The sequence below is a fragment of the Natator depressus genome, chromosome 5 (genome assembly GCF_965152275.1).
Source record: "Natator depressus isolate rNatDep1 chromosome 5, rNatDep2.hap1, whole genome shotgun sequence".
Lineage (NCBI taxonomy): Eukaryota > Metazoa > Chordata > Testudines > Cheloniidae > Natator > Natator depressus.
Genome location: NC_134238.1, coordinates 110,722,395 through 110,741,219, shown reverse-complemented (window position 1 = coordinate 110,741,219; position 18,825 = coordinate 110,722,395). Strand labels below are relative to the sequence as shown.

At 40.2% G+C, this 18,825-nt stretch overlaps 1 protein-coding gene across 3 annotated transcripts in view; it reads right to left on the bottom strand.

Annotated features, from left to right (window-relative positions):
* The window catches only part of FOCAD (focadhesin), a 201,064-nt gene that overhangs the window by 165,001 nt on the left and 17,238 nt on the right, over window positions 1–18,825 (bottom strand). For all 3 annotated transcript variants that reach the window (XM_074953460.1, XM_074953459.1, XM_074953461.1), the window contains exons 3-5: window positions 16,585–16,659; window positions 13,951–14,105; window positions 7,254–7,358 (exon numbers count right to left, since the gene is read on the bottom strand). In XM_074953460.1, the coding sequence (XP_074809561.1) occupies window positions 7,254–7,358; window positions 13,951–14,105; window positions 16,585–16,659 (335 nt within the window). The remainder of the gene's footprint in view (window positions 1–7,253; window positions 7,359–13,950; window positions 14,106–16,584; window positions 16,660–18,825) is intronic.

Sequence of the window (18,825 nt, the reverse complement as noted above, 5' to 3'; positions counted from 1 at the left end):
ATTGCTTTTTCTGTTCGAGGAAACAATGTCGCATTCACCATGCATTGACATGTATGCAGCTGTGACTCTGACTCTTTCAGAAACAAAGCACAGCACTTTACTACATCAAATATGCATTTTAAAAGCTTTTTTCTACCTGTTCTGAATTTTTATTTCAGACTGCTGATTGGAAGGGGTGGGGGGGGAACAGCTTTTCAACATTTTAACACAATAAAAACAAAAATGGTGAATAGTTATGGAAAATACAGAAGAGTCAAATCATTCACTGAAAAGAAATTAAGGAGGCTAAGGAGGAAAAAAAATTAACATATCAGAAAGTACTGACACATACAACGATAAATAAGCTCTTTCATTGTTTCCACCCCAGGCTTTTTAAGACGACTTGCAAAAGTGACATTGATCTCAACATTTTATAGCCAATTTCTTTCCTCTATTCTGTTGACTTTGCTACTGAAATTCTGTTCCACTTAATTTTAAAATATTCTTTTTATATTGAACACCCTTTAATATTGAACACCCTTACTATTACTGCACTTTTCCCAGTCTCATAAGGTTTAGCAGCGATCTGGTGAAATATAAATCAAACAGAATAAACCCACAATGAAAAAAATTATTTTATTTGTGTTTATTTATTTATTCAAGTTTATTTAGTGGTCAGAAAACTAAACTGTATACATCCATCCAAGATAAGCTATAAGTCAATTGCAATCTCTGGTGGTGCAGCAGGGCCTGCCCCAGCCCCACACAATACCCAGAAGCAGCCAGCACGCCCCGTGGGAGGAGTAGCGGTCTCCGTGTGCTGCTCCTGTCTGCAAGCACCACCCCCGCAGCTCCCATTGGCTGGGAACGGGGAACTGTGGCCAATGGGAGCTGCGGGGGCGGTGCCTGCAGAGAGGGGCAGTGCGAGGAGCCACGTGCTCCCCCCCAGGGGCCACAGGGAGACTTTGGCCCCTTCCGGGAGCAGCATGGGGCTGGGGCAGGCAGGGAGCCTGCCTTAGCCCCACTGCGCCGCCAACTGGGAGCTGCCCAAGGTAAGTTCCGCCTGGCGGAAGCCCTCACTCCAACCCCCGTCCTGGAGCCGGCATCCCATACCCCTTCCTTCACTCCATACCTCCTGCCCCAGCCCTAACCGTCTCAGAGCCAGCACCCCATACCCCCCTCCTGCACCCTAACACTCTGCCCCAGCCCAGAGTCCCCTCCTGCACCCAATCTCCCTCCCAGAGTTTACTTGCCTCACCCCCTCCTGCACCACAACCCTCTGACACAGACCAGAGCCCGCAACCCCTCCCAAACCCCAACCTCCTGCCCCAGCACGGTGAAAATGAATGAGGGGGGGGAGCAAGCGACAGAGGCGGGGGGATGGAGTAAGCGGGGCGGGGTCTCATGGAAGGAGCGGGGTAGATCCTGGGTTGCCCTTAAATTCAAAAAGTGATCTTGGGGGTAAAAAGGTTGGAGACCACTGATCCACATTGACAACGTCTACAACGCTGCCCCAAAAAATCCTCACCTGCCACTAAAATTCATCCATTCAGGCCTGAGTTAACATATAGGTTTTGCAATATGACCTGAAAGTCATCAAAACCAGGCTCTGTTTCAGAATTGAAGGCCCTCCATGGGGAATGCCTGATCCCAGACCATGGACATGCCAATCTAGGACATCCAACTCAAGTGCCAAAGCCGATTCCAATTTATGAACTGTTGAACAGTGCTGAGCATCCTGAAGCGCCAATTGATTTTAAAGTCAAAACACATACTTAAGCATTTTAAATATGGACTATGAACTTTAAGCACCTTTAAAAAAAAATCTTTGTTTTGGTCTTTATCCATCATCAGAAGGACTTCATTGACCAAAGAGACTAGTGAAGTCTACATAATCATGTTTAAAACCATACTGAAAAGGGTCAAGAAACTCCTAACTCCAATACCGGAGGGAAGGGTGGGGTATAAAAATCTAAGTACTTACATACTATCATGGAGATCAAATGAACAGCTCTTATGCATCTGTCAGAATACAGATGTTAAGGACGGTGCAGCATACCTAATCCTGCCTCAGCACAGGGCGGGTTAGGGGAGAAGGGGGACTAGATGATTTCTTGAGGTCCCTTCCAACCCTACATGTCTAGGATTCTATGATTTAAAAATAGAAAAATCTCATTCATTTTTCTTTCACAGGAGAAACAGGCTGATTAGTTTATAGCAGTAGACTAGACTATAGGGAATTAATAGAGCCATAGCTACATTGCCACAACCTCCCTAATAATTTTCCTCAAAAGACAACAAAATTGGAGACAAAGAAATAATTGGTGAGAGTGTCAAATGTTAAAGAAACAAAAAACAAAAGCAATTGCAAGACATCAGGATCTTCAATTTCCTTCTAAGAATTCTTCATAGTGTGATGTTACCACAATAGATAGGCCATAATAAGTTGGTTTTAGTCAATAGAAAATATCACTAAGCCCTAAAGTTTATTTAACCTGTACTATAATTTTTAAAAGATGCCAGAAAAGATGACAATAATTGTTTATTTCACATTTTGGTGCTTCATCAATCCTCCAATGATTTTTGTATTGAACATTTTTGCATACCTGACAGCGCACTACATGAATGTTGTTAAAATAAGGTTACCCATCAGGAGTTATTGGATATACTCTCACTTTTCTTTAGGAAAGAAAATCTTGTGACAGTTTCACATTAACCTCAAGTGCAACACAGTAGTTACAAGCTGGAAATATAGTATAGGAGTTGATAAAATTGTGCAACTAAAAATGTAACCTGACAAGTCTTTGAATTTTTTTTAAAAAGCGTTCGTTCCTCATGTACAGAAGGGCTTTAAGCCAAAACCCAGAATCTCAACACACTGAACTCCTATGTATTCAAAATTTAGATCCGTTTTTTTTCCATTTGAATCTACTTCTTCAAGAAATTAACCAGCAGCAACAAAAGCCTGCTGCAATACACTGGCTGAGTCTACAAGGCTTGATTTGTCATGATGCCTAGTTTCAGTTCTTAATTACTTTAAACAGCTTTAAAATTACTGTTAAACATCACCTTCCACACTCTGTCAGCAGCTATAATTCTTTGGAAGTCCTTCTCTCCCCTGAGGAGAGGGAGGTTCTACATTCTTGTAGCAGTTCTAACCATCCCTTCTCACACTAATTTACATCATCATAATTTTAGCCAAAGAGGTTTCAGAGCTGGACAACACCACTATAGCTGGCTAGGGACAAAGAAACTGGGAATTAAGTGTTCTCCATCTGCATACAAAAATCCTAACTACCACTAAGCTGCTAATTAATTTTCCAAAGTTCAGCCACATCTATCCCTATATAGCTCTCTCCTGATGAAAACTACTATGTCAACAGCTTTCTTTCTTTGTCATAAAAAGGAGTTTCCATAGTATTATGGGATTTTACAAAACCAAGATCCATGTCTGGGAAAGCAGATATAGTGGTGGCCACTAGCAAGTCAACATTTACTCAGCGTTACTATAGAGCTAGCTGAAATCTTAAAGCATTTCCCTGTGCTAATATTACAGTATTGCAGATACCTCTGTGTAGTAATTTTGGGGACATATGGACTATTTTTATGTGCCACCCAATTTATCAAGAGAAGGAGATAGAAAGGAAACATAATTTGATAGAAAAAACAAAGCTGTGTCCAGCGGTTTACGGTCACAAGTGAGAGAAAGGCAATCTAGTTTCTATTCAGCTAATCATCACTAAAGGGGATCTCACCATAGTATCCAGGTGCATAATAAAGTTTCAGTGCATTCACACACACAAATTAGTACCAAGATGCTCCCCACACTGCGTTCTTGATATCTGTTTTCCTAGGTGGGATCAGTTTGGTGATAGACTTCAAAGAGCCCAATGCCTGGCCAGCCACAGTTCAGTTCTACTCCTAAGGAAAGTCCTGCGCAAAGAAGGCTTGGCACTGTATTCTAAAAGCAGCAAGACTTGGTCACACATCTCCAGTGGTAAGTGATTCCATGACCTAGGAGCTTCCATCAAAAATGCCCAGTCCCAGGTTAACTGGAGTTTCCCCTAAGATGATCAGTCTCAGCTTCACCATCTCTGTTGATCGTAGTTGTTGTGACATGTTATGGAGACAGAGATGGGCTGAGAGATATTCCACTTCTAGCATATTCAAGGTTTTAAAATATCATCACCAAGACCTTGAAATAATTCCAGAATTATATTAGAAGCTACTGAAGACTGCTGAGCACTGAAGCCATGAACTTGTTTATATGCCCTACTGACGAGATGAGATGTTATGTAATACATCAACTGCAGTGTGATACCCTTGGACCCCAATACTCACCACTGTCAATTAGGATATGTTTTGTACAACATATGCCTTGTGAGGTATCATTCTAAATGTCTTGATCTGCTAGACAGTAATATCTCATTGGATTGTATGTGCTATCATCGTATGTGAAGCTTATGAAGTTTGGCTACGTATGTGTTACTGAAACATGTTGTGAGGTTGAAAACACCCACAAGCAGCCTTTCAGGACAACAGTAAAAAGGCCAAACAATGTTAATGGCTTATTGAGGAAATCCACACAAGCACAAGGATTAGCCCAGGAAATGTGTACAATAGAAACCTCTCAGAGATAGCACTACACAACGGGAACTGTTTGACCCAGGTCACAGCAAAAGAGCTTTCTAGCAAGTGGAAAAAAGACATAAAAGGGAGACAATGACATCATGATGGGACTTCACTCTCCCTACAACAACACACCTGGAAACACCTGAGGGGCAAGGATTGAACTGTGGGAAGTGATGGTCCCAGGCTAGAGGGATTTCTAGCCTGTGTATGAAAACCTGGAAAACCCAAGCTGCAGAGCCAAGGCAGCTTGTGCCTTAGGAAACTGCCAGCCTGTTTGTCATACAGGGTGAGAATTTGCTAATTCATATCCTACCTATCTAATCTGTTAAGCTCAGTTTGCGGTTTTGTTTATTTACTAAGGTAATCTGCTTTGATCTGTTTTCCATCACTTATAATCACTTAAAATCTATCCTTTTGTAGTTAATAAATTTGCTTTTGTTTTGTCTAAAATCAGTGTGTGGAAATTATAACTTGGGGCAGAAAGCTGTTGCATATCTCTCTCCACATTGAGGGAGGGGGCGAATTTTATGAGCTTACACTGTACAGTTCCTTGTGCAGTGCAAGATGGTATAATTCTGGTTTTACACTCCAGAGGGGGGTGCGTGCCTTAGCAACTGGGAGATGCCTTAGCTGAGCTTTCCCATGCAGAGCTGATCTCAGCATCTGTGTGAAGCTGCAGCTGGGTATGTCCCTATCTATGTGTATGCTGGTGAAAGAGCAAGTTTGGAGAGCTTTGCAACTTATCACAGCACCACAGTGGGAAAGGGAGCCCAGGCTGATGGGTCAGGCAGGCTCAGTGGTACTCCAGTTCCGGGTGGAACCCTGTGGGGAACCTGTCATATGCAGCTTCTAGCCTTTGCCATCAGACCCAGACAAAACATGCTGCAGTACGCCAACCAATAAGTGACAACTGTGTTATGACTGTGATAACATTTCAATATTCTGCCTATATGAAAGTGCAGAACAACAACAAAAATCACTTTAGTATTGCTGCTATCTAGACCATCTGGAACAGCTGATGAACCAACAGGTCCCCTAGACCAGTGGTTCTCAAAACCGGTCCGCCGCTTGTTCAGGGAAAGCCCCTGGCGGGCCGGACCGGTTTGTTTACCTGCCGTGTCCGCAGGTTCAGCCGATCACGGCTCCCACTGGCCGCGGTTCGCCACTCCAGGCCAATGGGGGCTGTGGGAAGCGGTGCGGGCCACGGGACATGCTAGCCGCCCTTCCCGCAGCCCCCATTGGCCTGGAGCAACGAACCACGGCCAGTGAGAGCCGCGATCGGCCGAACCTGCAGACGCGGCAGGTAAACAAACTGGTCCGGCCCGCCAGGGGCTTTCCCTGAACAAGCGGTGGACCGGCTTTGAGGACCACTGCCCTAGACTGCAAACATGAGTAACAAAAGGCAGGTATCAGAGAGGAAGATATCAAATCCAACACTTCTTCTGGTTGCTTCACCCAGAACCACTTCCTTCTTAGCTGTACTGACCATTTTTTCTAATCTAACGTCCAGTGGTACAACTGGATGGACTGGGTAAATATCTTTCTTGTAGTAAGAAGGACCCTCAAAATTATTCTCTCTCTCTCTCACAGGTAAACTACAGTCCAGGTATGAAAATCTATGTGGTCTAAGTGAATCAGTGTCATCTGATGACTAACATTTAAAATGGCATAAGGCTCTTCTGTACCCCATAACTATGTTACATGGGCATTACCACTGGGATCCTGATTCATCACCACTTCAGACAGTTACATTCTGCCAACCTAGACTCCCCGGTAATTTCAACTATTTCACAGCATTCTTCACTTCGTATCCTACCACTGTCACATGTTGGCAAGAAAGGAAATTTTCCTCTGGTCAAGAGGAAGGTGCAGACTAAAAGTGCTTTGGGAATCTGAAAGACTCCATATATGTAAAGTATTGTTGCAAAACTCACCAAGAGAGCACTATGTTGCCTGGAAAACAATTATTCACTTATTACAAAATTAAATATAACAAAATAACATAACCCTGATAAATAGCATTGTACATAAATTTAAACAAATGGCAAAAGCTCTATAGTTACCATAAAAAAAATCCAGTTTTCCTCAATCATATTATTACACCTTAATGGCAGCAAGCATTTTATGCATGTATCAGAAAAGCTGAGTCTTGGTAAAGGCTCTAGTAACTGCATGCAACTATTATTATTGTGGGACCATATTCCAGGGGCTCTACAGATCCCCAGTTCCGGCAGCACTACAGCACACAGATGCTAGCTCTGTATCTTTTGTGGACTAGTGAGTATAAAATGAGTATCTCTCTAGGATTCTCTCCCAGGCATCCAATGTCTCCTCTTTTAAGTACCTCCTATTCTTTCAGGGATTACTATGCATTTCTTCCATTAAGCTCAGTCAAGTCTTCTATTCTGCTTTCTCCATTTAAAGGAAGGGGCTGATGTTATTGAAACATTTTGACCAAGGGTTGAAACCTTTGCTTTTAGGATGACTACTACTCATTAGCTAATGTAAATTCTCCTTTAGCCCCAGTGGCAGAATGACTGTTTTTTGTATCAGAGGGTTAGTAAATACTTATATGTGCAAGTTTTTGTCATTTCAAAACAATGATTATTAAAACACATACACTCCGCACACATGAAGCTCACCTGACTGCATACAAATCCCGAACAGCTTCATCTCCACTTTTTCCCACCGTAACGGCCTGCATCTGTAGTAATTTCCCAATAATTTTTACCAAACCGTGTACATTTCTGTTGAAACACAATGAATATATAACGTTATCATCATCTAAAGGACAGTGGATTGATTGACCCTTCCTTGAGAAGTATGATCTAGTTATCCAAGCACAAAACTGAGATCTCAGATCTCCTGAGTTCTACTCCCTGAGCTGACAGTTACTGCCTCGAAGGCAAGACACTTAACCTATGAGCAAAATAGAGATATTACTTACCTATAATCGAGAATTAACAGATCAATCCATGTCTGTGAAGCAGTTTGAAGATGAAAACCCTTCCACATGCACTAATTTACTATTACTAATTTACTCTAATGCAGTATTTTTATCATATTAAAACCAACACAGGTTCCTGACTGCAAGAATAAAAAAGGTAAATATGCACAGATTTTACCATGCAACTCTAATTATCAAGTGTCATGCATCTAAATCCCCCACACTGAAAATTAACTACAAAGAGAATCTCAGGACAATGGGTTTGCTCTTCTGACTTTTGACTGGAGCAGTAAGGGGGCCCTTCCATGAAATTGCTTTATCTCCTTCTTCCCACCTTACCTCATTTACTATTCATGAAAACCTACTGAGCAGCAATAGGATTTCTGGAAGTTTTATAGGATTCCCTATAATCTTCAAAAGCCTCTTGAGAGGCTCTAACAGAAGCTACTGCAGTCTAGACAGAGGAAAAACAAATACACTGGCTGGGCAATCAGAAATTTTTGCTAGACCATGATTTCAATAGTCCATTGGCTGAGTTCTGCAGGGGGGCAGTCCTGAGTGTTTTGTTTACTTTTTTGTAATTAATACCTTGTAATTAATTTTTTGTTCCAGAGCTTCCAAAACCAGAACATACTAGGAACAACTTGATTCCACCTCAGGTAAATAGCATGAATTTTAAGTCCTTGGTTAAAATAAAGTAGAGGAGAAAAAGAAGCCATTATTTTTAAAAATGAATAAGCAACACTTCAGGGTGCTCTAAATACACCTTAAAAGCTTCGCATTGGGTTTTGCCCCAACTTTATTTCAGTTATTACAAAATGAGTACATATCCACTGGCAGAAAGAGAAGGGATAGCAACTCATTACATGAATGAAAAGCCTAACAGAAAGAGAAAAGGAATAAAATGACATTAAGACATGGGGAGAAATTCCTTTAAACAACAAATGGGGTGGGCAGGAGAAGAAAACTGACAGCCACACATTTTATGACAGTCTTTCTCCTTTTTTCACTGGGAGCAGTACATCTAAGCAAGTCACTTAATCTGTATCTCAATTTCCCAGTCTGTGAAATACGAACCAGTAGAAGCACCTAATCATCAGGCAGATTTAGCTCATTTGATTCTGATCACATTTATACAATGCTCATGCATAGCTCTCAAAGGTGCCTTGAAGAAGGCAAGTAAACACTACTATTCTTATTTTACAGATGTGGAAACTGAGGTACAGTAACATGAAGTGACTTGTACAAGGAACATTATGCTCTACACTTGCTACTATAAATTGGCTCTTAATGGACCTTTGCACATCAGTTTCATTGACACCCACATGACTTGCGTACACAAGAAAGTTGAACATATATAGCTATCTATTTAACTAAATCGGTACATCTTTCTCATGTTGGCAAGACCTTAAAACATAATCAGCCTCCACTGATGGGATAATACAACTTATCTTACAAGGAATTTATGGGCTTGATTAATATATACAAAGGCTTTGAGATTCATCAATAAAAGGAGTTATATTAGGGACAAACTATCATCATCTCTACAGCGCAATAATCCTAAATCCATGTCATTCCTAAGAAGAAATCAGAAACATGCAAAATCACTTGATTGCTACATCTTTATTATTTTTATCAACACGGACAACCATTTCAAAATGAATGCTCAGCATAAGTTTATACAACAATTGGTGGGAGTCATTGGCATGAGGTTCTAAAATTTCAGACTCTCCAGAGTGGATTCCTTACCCAAGAATTTACACTGATCTCCAAGATGCAAAGTACAGTGAGTAGTCCATCTCTTCCCACAGATGTGTCTTCTGCACTCCTGCAAAAGGTACTATTAAACGTTGCGCAGTTCATTATTGATAGACTGCTGTTGCTAGGTATTTTGGTTTTGTTTTTGTTTTTTTTTTTTAAAGTAAATGGTCCAGTTCTAAGATGTTTGTAATCATTAAAATTACAGGCTGTCATGACTCCTCAGCATCAAAACATTGAAAATCTTACTGTAGGAGAGGTTACAGCTTTATTCACAATCCTGTTGCCAGGCAACAGAAAAAGATGACTGCAGTAGGCTTCTGGAAGTTGGTATACTAGCTGGCAGATATGGGGTGGAGGGAGGGTCAATTTTTGGAATGTTTGGCCTTAGGGAAAATTCAGCATGGTTAACTTACTAACGCATAAAGAACAGGAGTACTTGTGGCACCTTAGAGACTAACTAATTTATTAGAGCATAAGCTTTTGTGGGCTACAGCCCACTTCATCAGCTGCATAGAATGGAACATATAGTAAGTGTGTGTGTATTATATATATATATATATATATACACACACACACACACAGAACGAGGAAGTTGCCATACAAATTGTAAGAGGCTAATTAATTAAGATGAGCTATTATCAGCAGGAGAAAAAAAACTTTTGTAGTGATAATCAAGATGGCCCATTTGGACAGTTGACAATAAGGTGTGACAATACTTAACATGGGGAAATAGATTCAATATGTGTAATGACCCAGCCACTCCCAGTCTCTATTCAAACCCAAGTTAATAGTATCTAGTTTGCATATTAATTCAAGCTCAGCAGTTTCTCGTTGGAAGCTTTTGAAGCTGTTTTTGAAGCTTTTCTGTTGCAAAATTGCCACCCTTAAATCTTTTATTGAGTGGCCAGAGAGGTTGAAGTGTTCTCCTACAGGTTTTTGAATGTTAGGATTCCTGATGTCAGATTTGTGTCCATTTATTCTTTTGCGTAGAGACTGTCCGGTTTGGCCAATGTACACGGCAGAGGGGCATTGCTGGCACATGATGGCATATATCACATTGGTAGATGTGCAGGTGAACGAGCCTCTGGTGTCTAACGCATGTCACTCAATCAAAGAAGAGTAACTATGAAGTGATTGAGCAAAACAAAACAGCAGGCCTCACTTTTCGTAACAAAATATCAACAATATCCAGTCCTAGCTCCCACCTGGAATTGGGGGAGGGACGTGTGTTAGGATGTGTATGTAACTGATGAACTAAGCCAAAAGATCTCCTCACTAAATTATGCAAGGAGGAAGGTTCTGTTCTCACTGTGTGCATTAATCCTAACGTGAGAAAAATCATTTAAAAGACTTTTCCCGTGCAAACAAGTGTTTGTTTACAATAATTTCCAAAATATGTAACAATAATGGCAAAGATTCATAGACTTTAAGGCCAGAAGGGACCATTACGATCATCTAGTCTGACCTCCTGCACTATACAAGCCATCGAATTTCATCCACTATTGGGGCAGATCCTCAGATGGTGTAAATTAATGCAACTCCACTGAAGTCAATGGAGCTATGACAATTTGCACCAGTTAAGGAGCTGCTCCATTGTCTTTATGCTGAGAAACAGGGCATGGAAGCCTGGGATAACAAATATTCCTTGTAAGAGTGATATTCTTAGGAAAGTTAAAGATACTTCAAGACAGTCCATGAAGTAAATATTATCTTTTTCTAAATAGTACTATGTAATATCAAAGGGTCTAATTCCTAATGATTGTTCTGTAAAGCATTGATCAGTCTCTCTCACGAGTGTTTTCTAAAAAAAAAACTGCCCGTTTTAGATTTCTATGTAAAAAGTGCTGTTAAAAAACCTCATAAGATGAAATTCCATAGGAGTATTCTGTAAGGGAGGTAGTATTAAAGGATCAGAGGAAATCAGCAGAGCTTTAAAACTGACTGAGGAGGAAACTCATGGGGAAGTGAGGATGATAATTTGAATGTGAAATGATTAGGTGTCACATGCAAAATATCAAATCATGTGAGCTCTGGAGTGCCATCCCAGAATACAGGTTGTCCTTCATGGCATATGAAATAGGTAGCACAGCAGAAAGACGAGCAGGTATGCTAAACACCCCGCCAAGGTCATTGTAGAACAGGAGTTCTCGAACTGGGGGTCATTACCCCTCAGGGGATCACGAGGCTATTATGTGGGGGGTCGCGAGTTGTCAGCTTACGCCCCCAAATCACGCTTTGTCTCCAGCATTTATAATAGTGTTAAACATTAACAAAAAAATTTTTTAAGGGGGGGGGGGTCGCACTCAGAGGTTTTCTGTGTGAAAGGGATCACCAATGCAAAAGTTTGAGAACCAATGTTGTAGAAGATGCAGAGAGTTGCTGAGGGCAGAACATAGTCTTCTCCACTGTCACAACACACACCTGCTTTAAACAGAAGTGGAAGGAGCCCAGCAGTTTTAATGACCTTTCTGCTGTGCTGCCACTGACTGTCAATTTCGTATTTACATGCCTTTAAAGACACAGTGCACTCAAGCCCACAACAAATCTGAATAAAAAACTGGCAGGGAACAGGATGAAGGAACGGCTTGCCATGGTCCTGGGAGGGTCAAAAAGAGATTAATGTTAAAATGAACCAGGATGAAAAGGCTAGGTTAGTCAGTCATTACTCCCTGTGGCTGAAAACATTTTAAACCCATATACCCCTTGTGGTTCGGCAAAACATATACTGTTTTGCAAATCATAGTGGATGTGGTTTGAATTCTTGGAGTCAGAGGGAAAATGTAAAAATATACTAGATTTTTATATATTATATGGGTTTCATGGGTAAACTGCCAACATAGCCAGTGGTTAACATATCAACCATCTGAGATACAAGTCACAGGCATGGATCTGTTTCACAGGCAGGGTGAACAGAGTGGTGTGAAAACGATAGCACAGTTAAAGTCGTTTGAAATACCCTAACTCAACTTTCTCACACATTTGTTTTTAACGTTAACCTTGACTTTGAATGTCCTGGTTTACACACATTTTCTAAAGTACAAAATTTGATTACAATTATATTCTCCTTAAATTATTACTACTGTAGCAAACTCACAACCATATAGGAATTTCACAGTTGTCACTAGCCTGCTAACCACAACTAATGAAAACTTCATAGCAGCAGCAGGGATAGGACTGAGATCCTCATGCTCCAAAAGTATACCTACGGCTTGTTAGCTATGACACACAGCTGAACTGTTCTGCTTCTATCCTGTAGAGGGCAACATGTGCACACACTAGCCAGTTTCCTGCAATACAGATTTACAATACTTTTGTCCGGGAATTCTAATCAAAATATTGTAAACCTGGTCTAAAGCAGGCATCCTCGTAGCAAGTTTTCAGAGTAATCTAATTTTGAATTATCTGCTGGGAATGACTGAAATGTAATTTTTAAAAACAAAACTGCATTTTTTTTAAATCAGCTGAATTACTCAAAAATGGTTCAGCTGAGTTTACACGAACTTAAAATCACCTTTGGCTGAAGTTAAGCACAAGAAATTTCATCCTAAACCTAATTTAGTGAAAGTTAGAAGGGGTTAGTTACAAATATGTTTTGAATGGCATAGTTCCTGCAACCTTGACTATGGGGTCACTACCACGACCCCATAATACAGCACAGGTGTAGCATCAATTAGCAGCTCTGAGCAAGAAAATATACTAGTGTTTTCTATGCAGAATGGTTTAGTGCTAAAAACCAAACACTTGCCATAAGTCAGCAGACAGAATAGTATCTCACTGAGTTTGGCAATGCGACTTTAGTCTCCTTAGTAAGGAGACTAACAAAATACATCTTCAAACATTATTACACTCATGCAGTTGACTACATTCACGTTTTTATGTGTAGGCTTTTTATGATGCTCAGCAGTATAATATCTATGCACTACACAACACATTTATCCCCAAACACCCTTGAGAGATGCTAAGTGTTATTATTCCCATTTTACAGAGGAAGTAACACAGTGAGGTTAATTGATCTGCCCTTAGTTGCACAGTGAATCTGCAGCAGCACTGGGACCAGAAACCAGCTCTCCTGCATCCCCATCAATATTTTCAGACAAGATCCTAAACATTCCAGTGGGATTATTCATATACACAAAATTACTCTCATACATGAAATAAATGGGACTACCCACATGGGTCAAATTACATATGAGCTTTATTGTTTGCAGAACTGCTGCATTAGACATCTCTAAGAAAAAACCTGTCAGATATCCCTTTCCTTGTTTGCTACCCTACCTTGACCTCATCCTGGTTTGTAGTTCCCACATCAAGAAATCACGTCTTTGCAATTCTTTTTCCTATTTTTAATTAATCTGTTTATTAAAAAGCTACAAGACATGCGGATTCTCTATATTTGAAATTCAGTTGAATAAAAGCTGAAATGGGAGGGGAAAGTACGTGTGCTATGTTTAATTAGATGGTGATTAAAAAAAAAATCAGTCTTTTTACATCAATAAGCAAGGCTCCAAACCTGCAGAGTGTTACTATGGGCTCAACTTTATGCACTGAAGTCCCAATAAATCCGTGCAACTACTTCAAGTGCATAAAGTACTCACAAACAAAAGGCCCCAAATACTGTAAATGAATGTTACCTGGCAGAGGGAATCAGGTTGAGAGCTGTATTGAGAACATAACTGAACTCAGCATAATCCTGTGCAACAAGGGCCACCAGGCCTTCGCAGCAGGCCATCCGCACAACCACATTCTCACTGCAGCACTTCTCCCAGAGCAAGTTCAAAGCAGGAGTCTGAAATAAAAAGCATGGGGAACAAGCATTTAGGATGCTGACAGAAGTTAAATACTGTTCACTCTAAGTATTCTATTAGACAAAACCCTGCCTGAAATCCTTTTCCCAGAGCTGCAGCTTAAAGTAGAGAGTAGGTGAAACTAAGATCAGGTTCTCTGCTTTCTTTGGGCATTACTGTATTTAGTAAACACAAAGGCAAGACAAAACCAACCAAACCTCTGTTATCCAATGAAGCTGCCAAAGCAGGTCATTTATAAAAATCTCTTACTTTCTGTTAAAAAACACACAAAAACTTCAAACTTCAAAGCAACATTGTCATGTTAATGTCCTAAACATTTTCCTTACCTACGTTATTACTACTACCTTAGATTACTAAATCTGAAAGTTTTGATAGTCTGAGATACTTTTTGCTACCAATGCAGTTTGTTTTCCCATGAGAAATTTCAAATTAATAATCTCTGTTCAAAATTTATTGTTGGAAGCAATATTTTCCCATGAAAAGTTTCAGTTCGGTTCCCAGGCGGGGGCCATGGACAGGTTCCATTATGGATAAGGGGGGAGTGGGGGGAGATGATGGAAAAAGTTTGGGGACCACTGCTTTAAGAATTGCTGCATTTCCAAATGTCTGAATTTGCTATAGACAGGCAATAATCCCTCTGTAGAACTGAAGTGACTTAAAATTCTTTCAACCTTAAGCAAAATGTGTTCTTAACCTGGAGTTGTGAATACAGGGAAGCTTGATCCAAAATCCACTGACTTCATTGTGTTATGGATCAGGCCCTTTATTTGTTATTTTCATGCTACACATCTGTTAATTGGTTGATTTACTATTTGATTTGTGAGCAGAGGTACAAGGATAATACATGTTTTTAAACTCTAACAAATCAACACTCTGAAACCTTTACAATGAGAACACGGAATATGTAACTAGAACTATCCTTATAGTTAGAAAGTTTTCCTAATACTTAACCCTTGCTGCAAATTAAATCCACTGCTTCTTGTCCTATCTTCAGCAGACATGGAGAACAACTAATCACCATCCTCTATAATAGCCCTTAACATATTTGAAGACTTACCAGGTCCCCCCTCAGTCTTCATTTCTCAGGATTAAACATACCCAGTTTTTTCAACCTTTCCTCATAGGTCAGGTTTTCTAAACCTTTTGTTACTTCTGCTGCTCTCCTCTGGACCCTCTCAAATTTGTCCATATCTTTCATAAAAGGAGGCCTCACCAGTGCCAAGCAGAGCAGGACAATTACCTCCCATATCTTGCATATGACACCCTGGCTAATAAACCCAGAATTATATTAGCCATTTTCACAACAGCATCAGATTGCTGACTCATATTTAATTTTTGATCCAGATCCTTTTCACCAGTATTACTGCCTAAACAACTATCCCCCATTTTGTAGTTGGGCATTTGATTTTTCGTTCCTGTGTGTCCTTTATTGCATTTCATCTCGTTGATTTCAGACCAATTCTCCATTTTGAATTCTAATCCTGTCCTCCAAAGTGCTTGTAACTCCTCCCATCTTGGTGTAATCCATAAATTATATATACACATTCCTAAGAAGTGCCAAGCACACAGTACTCACGCTGGGGCACTGTTTACACTGGCGCTTTACAGTGCTGCAACTTGCTGCGCTCAGGGGGGTGTTTTTTCACACTCCAAGCAAGAAAGTTGCAGCGCTGTTAATTGCCAGTGTAGACAAACTCTGAAACATTTTAGTCATTCAAGAACTTCAAAACAAAAAACAAAAAAACAAGTCTTAGTATGCCTGATATCTTAAAGGAAAACACATAAAACCCCACCTTTTTAAATTATATCTTTCAGGTCTTTATCTATCCAAAAACAAACAAAAAAGCCACAAAACCATTCCTTCCTTCTCCCCTTTTACAGGTCACCTTTAGAGAAAAGGAAATGCCAACCCTGAGCCCTCTCCTATGGTGCTCTGTGACACTCATCATGACTGGCATTTTCTACGCGGCTCAACTAACAAAGGTTGGACAAACTGAAAAGTAAATTATGGCCTTGAGTCACGTTGTCTCATAAGGAAATATGAACCCTAATTTTCTAATACAAAAGGACACATTTAGCTACAGAGATTTGAAATTAAATATGTCCTGCAATTTTAACTCTGAGGTCTAACCTGCAAGATTTTAATATACAAACAGTTCATTAGCATCAATGAAATTCTTGTCTGCAGTGACGCAAATTTTAGAATACAAAACTGTCATCAGCCTGAGTCTAGCAGCCAGTTAAACATTATCACTTTATTGTCAGTTACTATTAGCCACTGGGTCTCAAAATGGAAAAAAAAGTTACCCTTCAGATCACAGAGATTTACAATCTCCACCTGTATGCTCTGAAACATAACATAGTATTTGCAACTTTATTAAACATGAACCAGAGAATATGGGAGACCACAGAAGAAGCTTGGAATCTGATGTAGGAGAGAAGCTGAAAACAAATACAGACCTGGTTAGTAGACTGACTGATCTTGTCGAATAAAACATTTTCTTTTAGCACTGCAGCAATAAGATGTCCCACCGCCTACAAAAGACAGAAGTAATTAAAATATGCAACAAAAGAAGCACTCTGCACTATTGTTTAGAAAGGAGACCAAGATCAAAGCTGCAGCTGCACTGCTAGGACAGCCAAAGAACTTGTTAATGCAACATCTGGATAAAAAGAGATGCCAATCAACAATTTGTTAGAGAAGTTGAAATATATCATAGAACCACCAAACTCCAGCGATATCACCTTGTACTATTATCCTATCAGAAACTAACCTCAGTAGAGTTCTGCATGAGGGTCCATCCACATGGAACAACTTGCATGTTTAAGACCTAAACCCTAATCAGGCCTAAGCAAAAGTTGTTGATACTTTAGAACATCAGCTCTAACAACAGACACGTATACAGCTCTGTTTGTCCACAGATCTCTAAGTGTTTTACAGACACACCATTATATGCCCCCACCCAGACAGGTGAGGAAACTGAGATAAGGGGCAATTAAGTGACTTGCTCAAAGTCACACAGCAAATTAGTGGCAGAGCTGGGAACAGGGCCATAGCCTCCTGACTTCCAGCCCTAAATGAGGCCCACTGCTTCTAAAAGCCACAGTGCACAGAGTAGTTAATGCCAAATATGCTTAGTTACCTTTAACCCTTGTATTCAACTTAAGTTGTATCTTTTGTAGAGATGGGCTCATGAAACAAATTCATATCTGAATTTCAAAAACCTCCGAAGTTCAAGGATTATTCAGATCTGGCATTTTGTTTATATCCATTACAATAATAAGGTTCATTAGTAAAATTTAGAAAGAGGGTTGAGATTTTAATTTAATGGAAGATGTGTCAAAGTCCCCTAGACTGCTTGAAATTCTCAACTCCAGCTCAGATTTTAAACAACTGCACATGTACGGGTGTTTGGAGCCACAGTTTTGGCTCATATCTAATTCTTTGCTCTTTCTTGTTTCATTTGTGTTGCTGTCTCGAAACAGAAAGCCTTTGTGAGAGATCCTTTCACAATAAAAATACAAAGATGCTCAGCAGTATTACTGTATCCAAAAGAACAGCCGAATTTATTCATCACTAGCTAGAGCAGATCATTAGTGTCTGAGAGGAAAAACTGGGATGCCAGCTAAAAGAAAAAATAGCACATCTATTTCATTAGTGTGTAAAGAAATGATGAAGGAACAGGAATGCAGATTGTTTTAAACATTTCCAAGCTCCCTCTTCCTCCTTTTATAGTTTAATTACATCTTCCTTCAGACACTAGTTGATAGCATGCCATGATTTTATAAACGTAAACCAGCAATAATACTTCTAGTTAACAGTTCACATTTCCAGAAAACACAACCGCAAATTATAACCAGTTCACTCTGTCCAACATTACGAGAAGGAGGTTATTCAATTCACTGTTTTAAGTATTTTAACATGTTTTACCAAAAAAAGAAAAAAATAGATGGGTTATTATCTGTGTGTCTAGTTATTATGTAAACCAAGACAGAGAATGGCAAAAAGTCAGATATCTAAGATTTTCTATGGAGAGCCCCACACTAGTTAACTGCTTAGATCTGCATGACACTGTCCTGGTGCACTTCAGTGAGCCTTCTGTTCATCTCTTTCCTGATTATAAGCAGCTGTTCTTCAGATATACATTCACAACCCCATCCTTACAGACACTCTGGTTAGGGTGGGAAAGCTTTATCAATAGAGGGCTTTGCAGTGTACAATAAAGGTGGTAATACTCTGGGATCAACCTAGCCTCCTCTGGGACATCATTTCACAGGCAAACCGCCTTGACCAAGAACATGGCCCTCACATCTTTATCCTGGGCTTTGTAAGCCACATTGTCCCAGAGTGCAGATTTCTTGGGGGGGGGAGGGGGGTGTCACAGACAGAGATGTGGTCATTTATACCATTGGGTTCTGAAAGTTGGCTCCTGATGAATTGATGGCAAAACTCTGGAATGGGCAACAGAAGCAAAGTGGGGGCTAGTGGAGTAATCAAAGCACAAACACAAAACTAGTGACCTTAAAAGATAACCACCCACGGCAATGGATAGCAGGAGAGAATGCCAAATCTCACTGTTTCAAAGGGGTAAATGCTACAAAGAACTAGCCAGGATACTGTCCTTTTCCACTGAAGGAATCTGATACTGGTTTATCAAGTGGTTCAAAGTGTCAGGGTCCTGTTTGACTTCTCATTCAGTC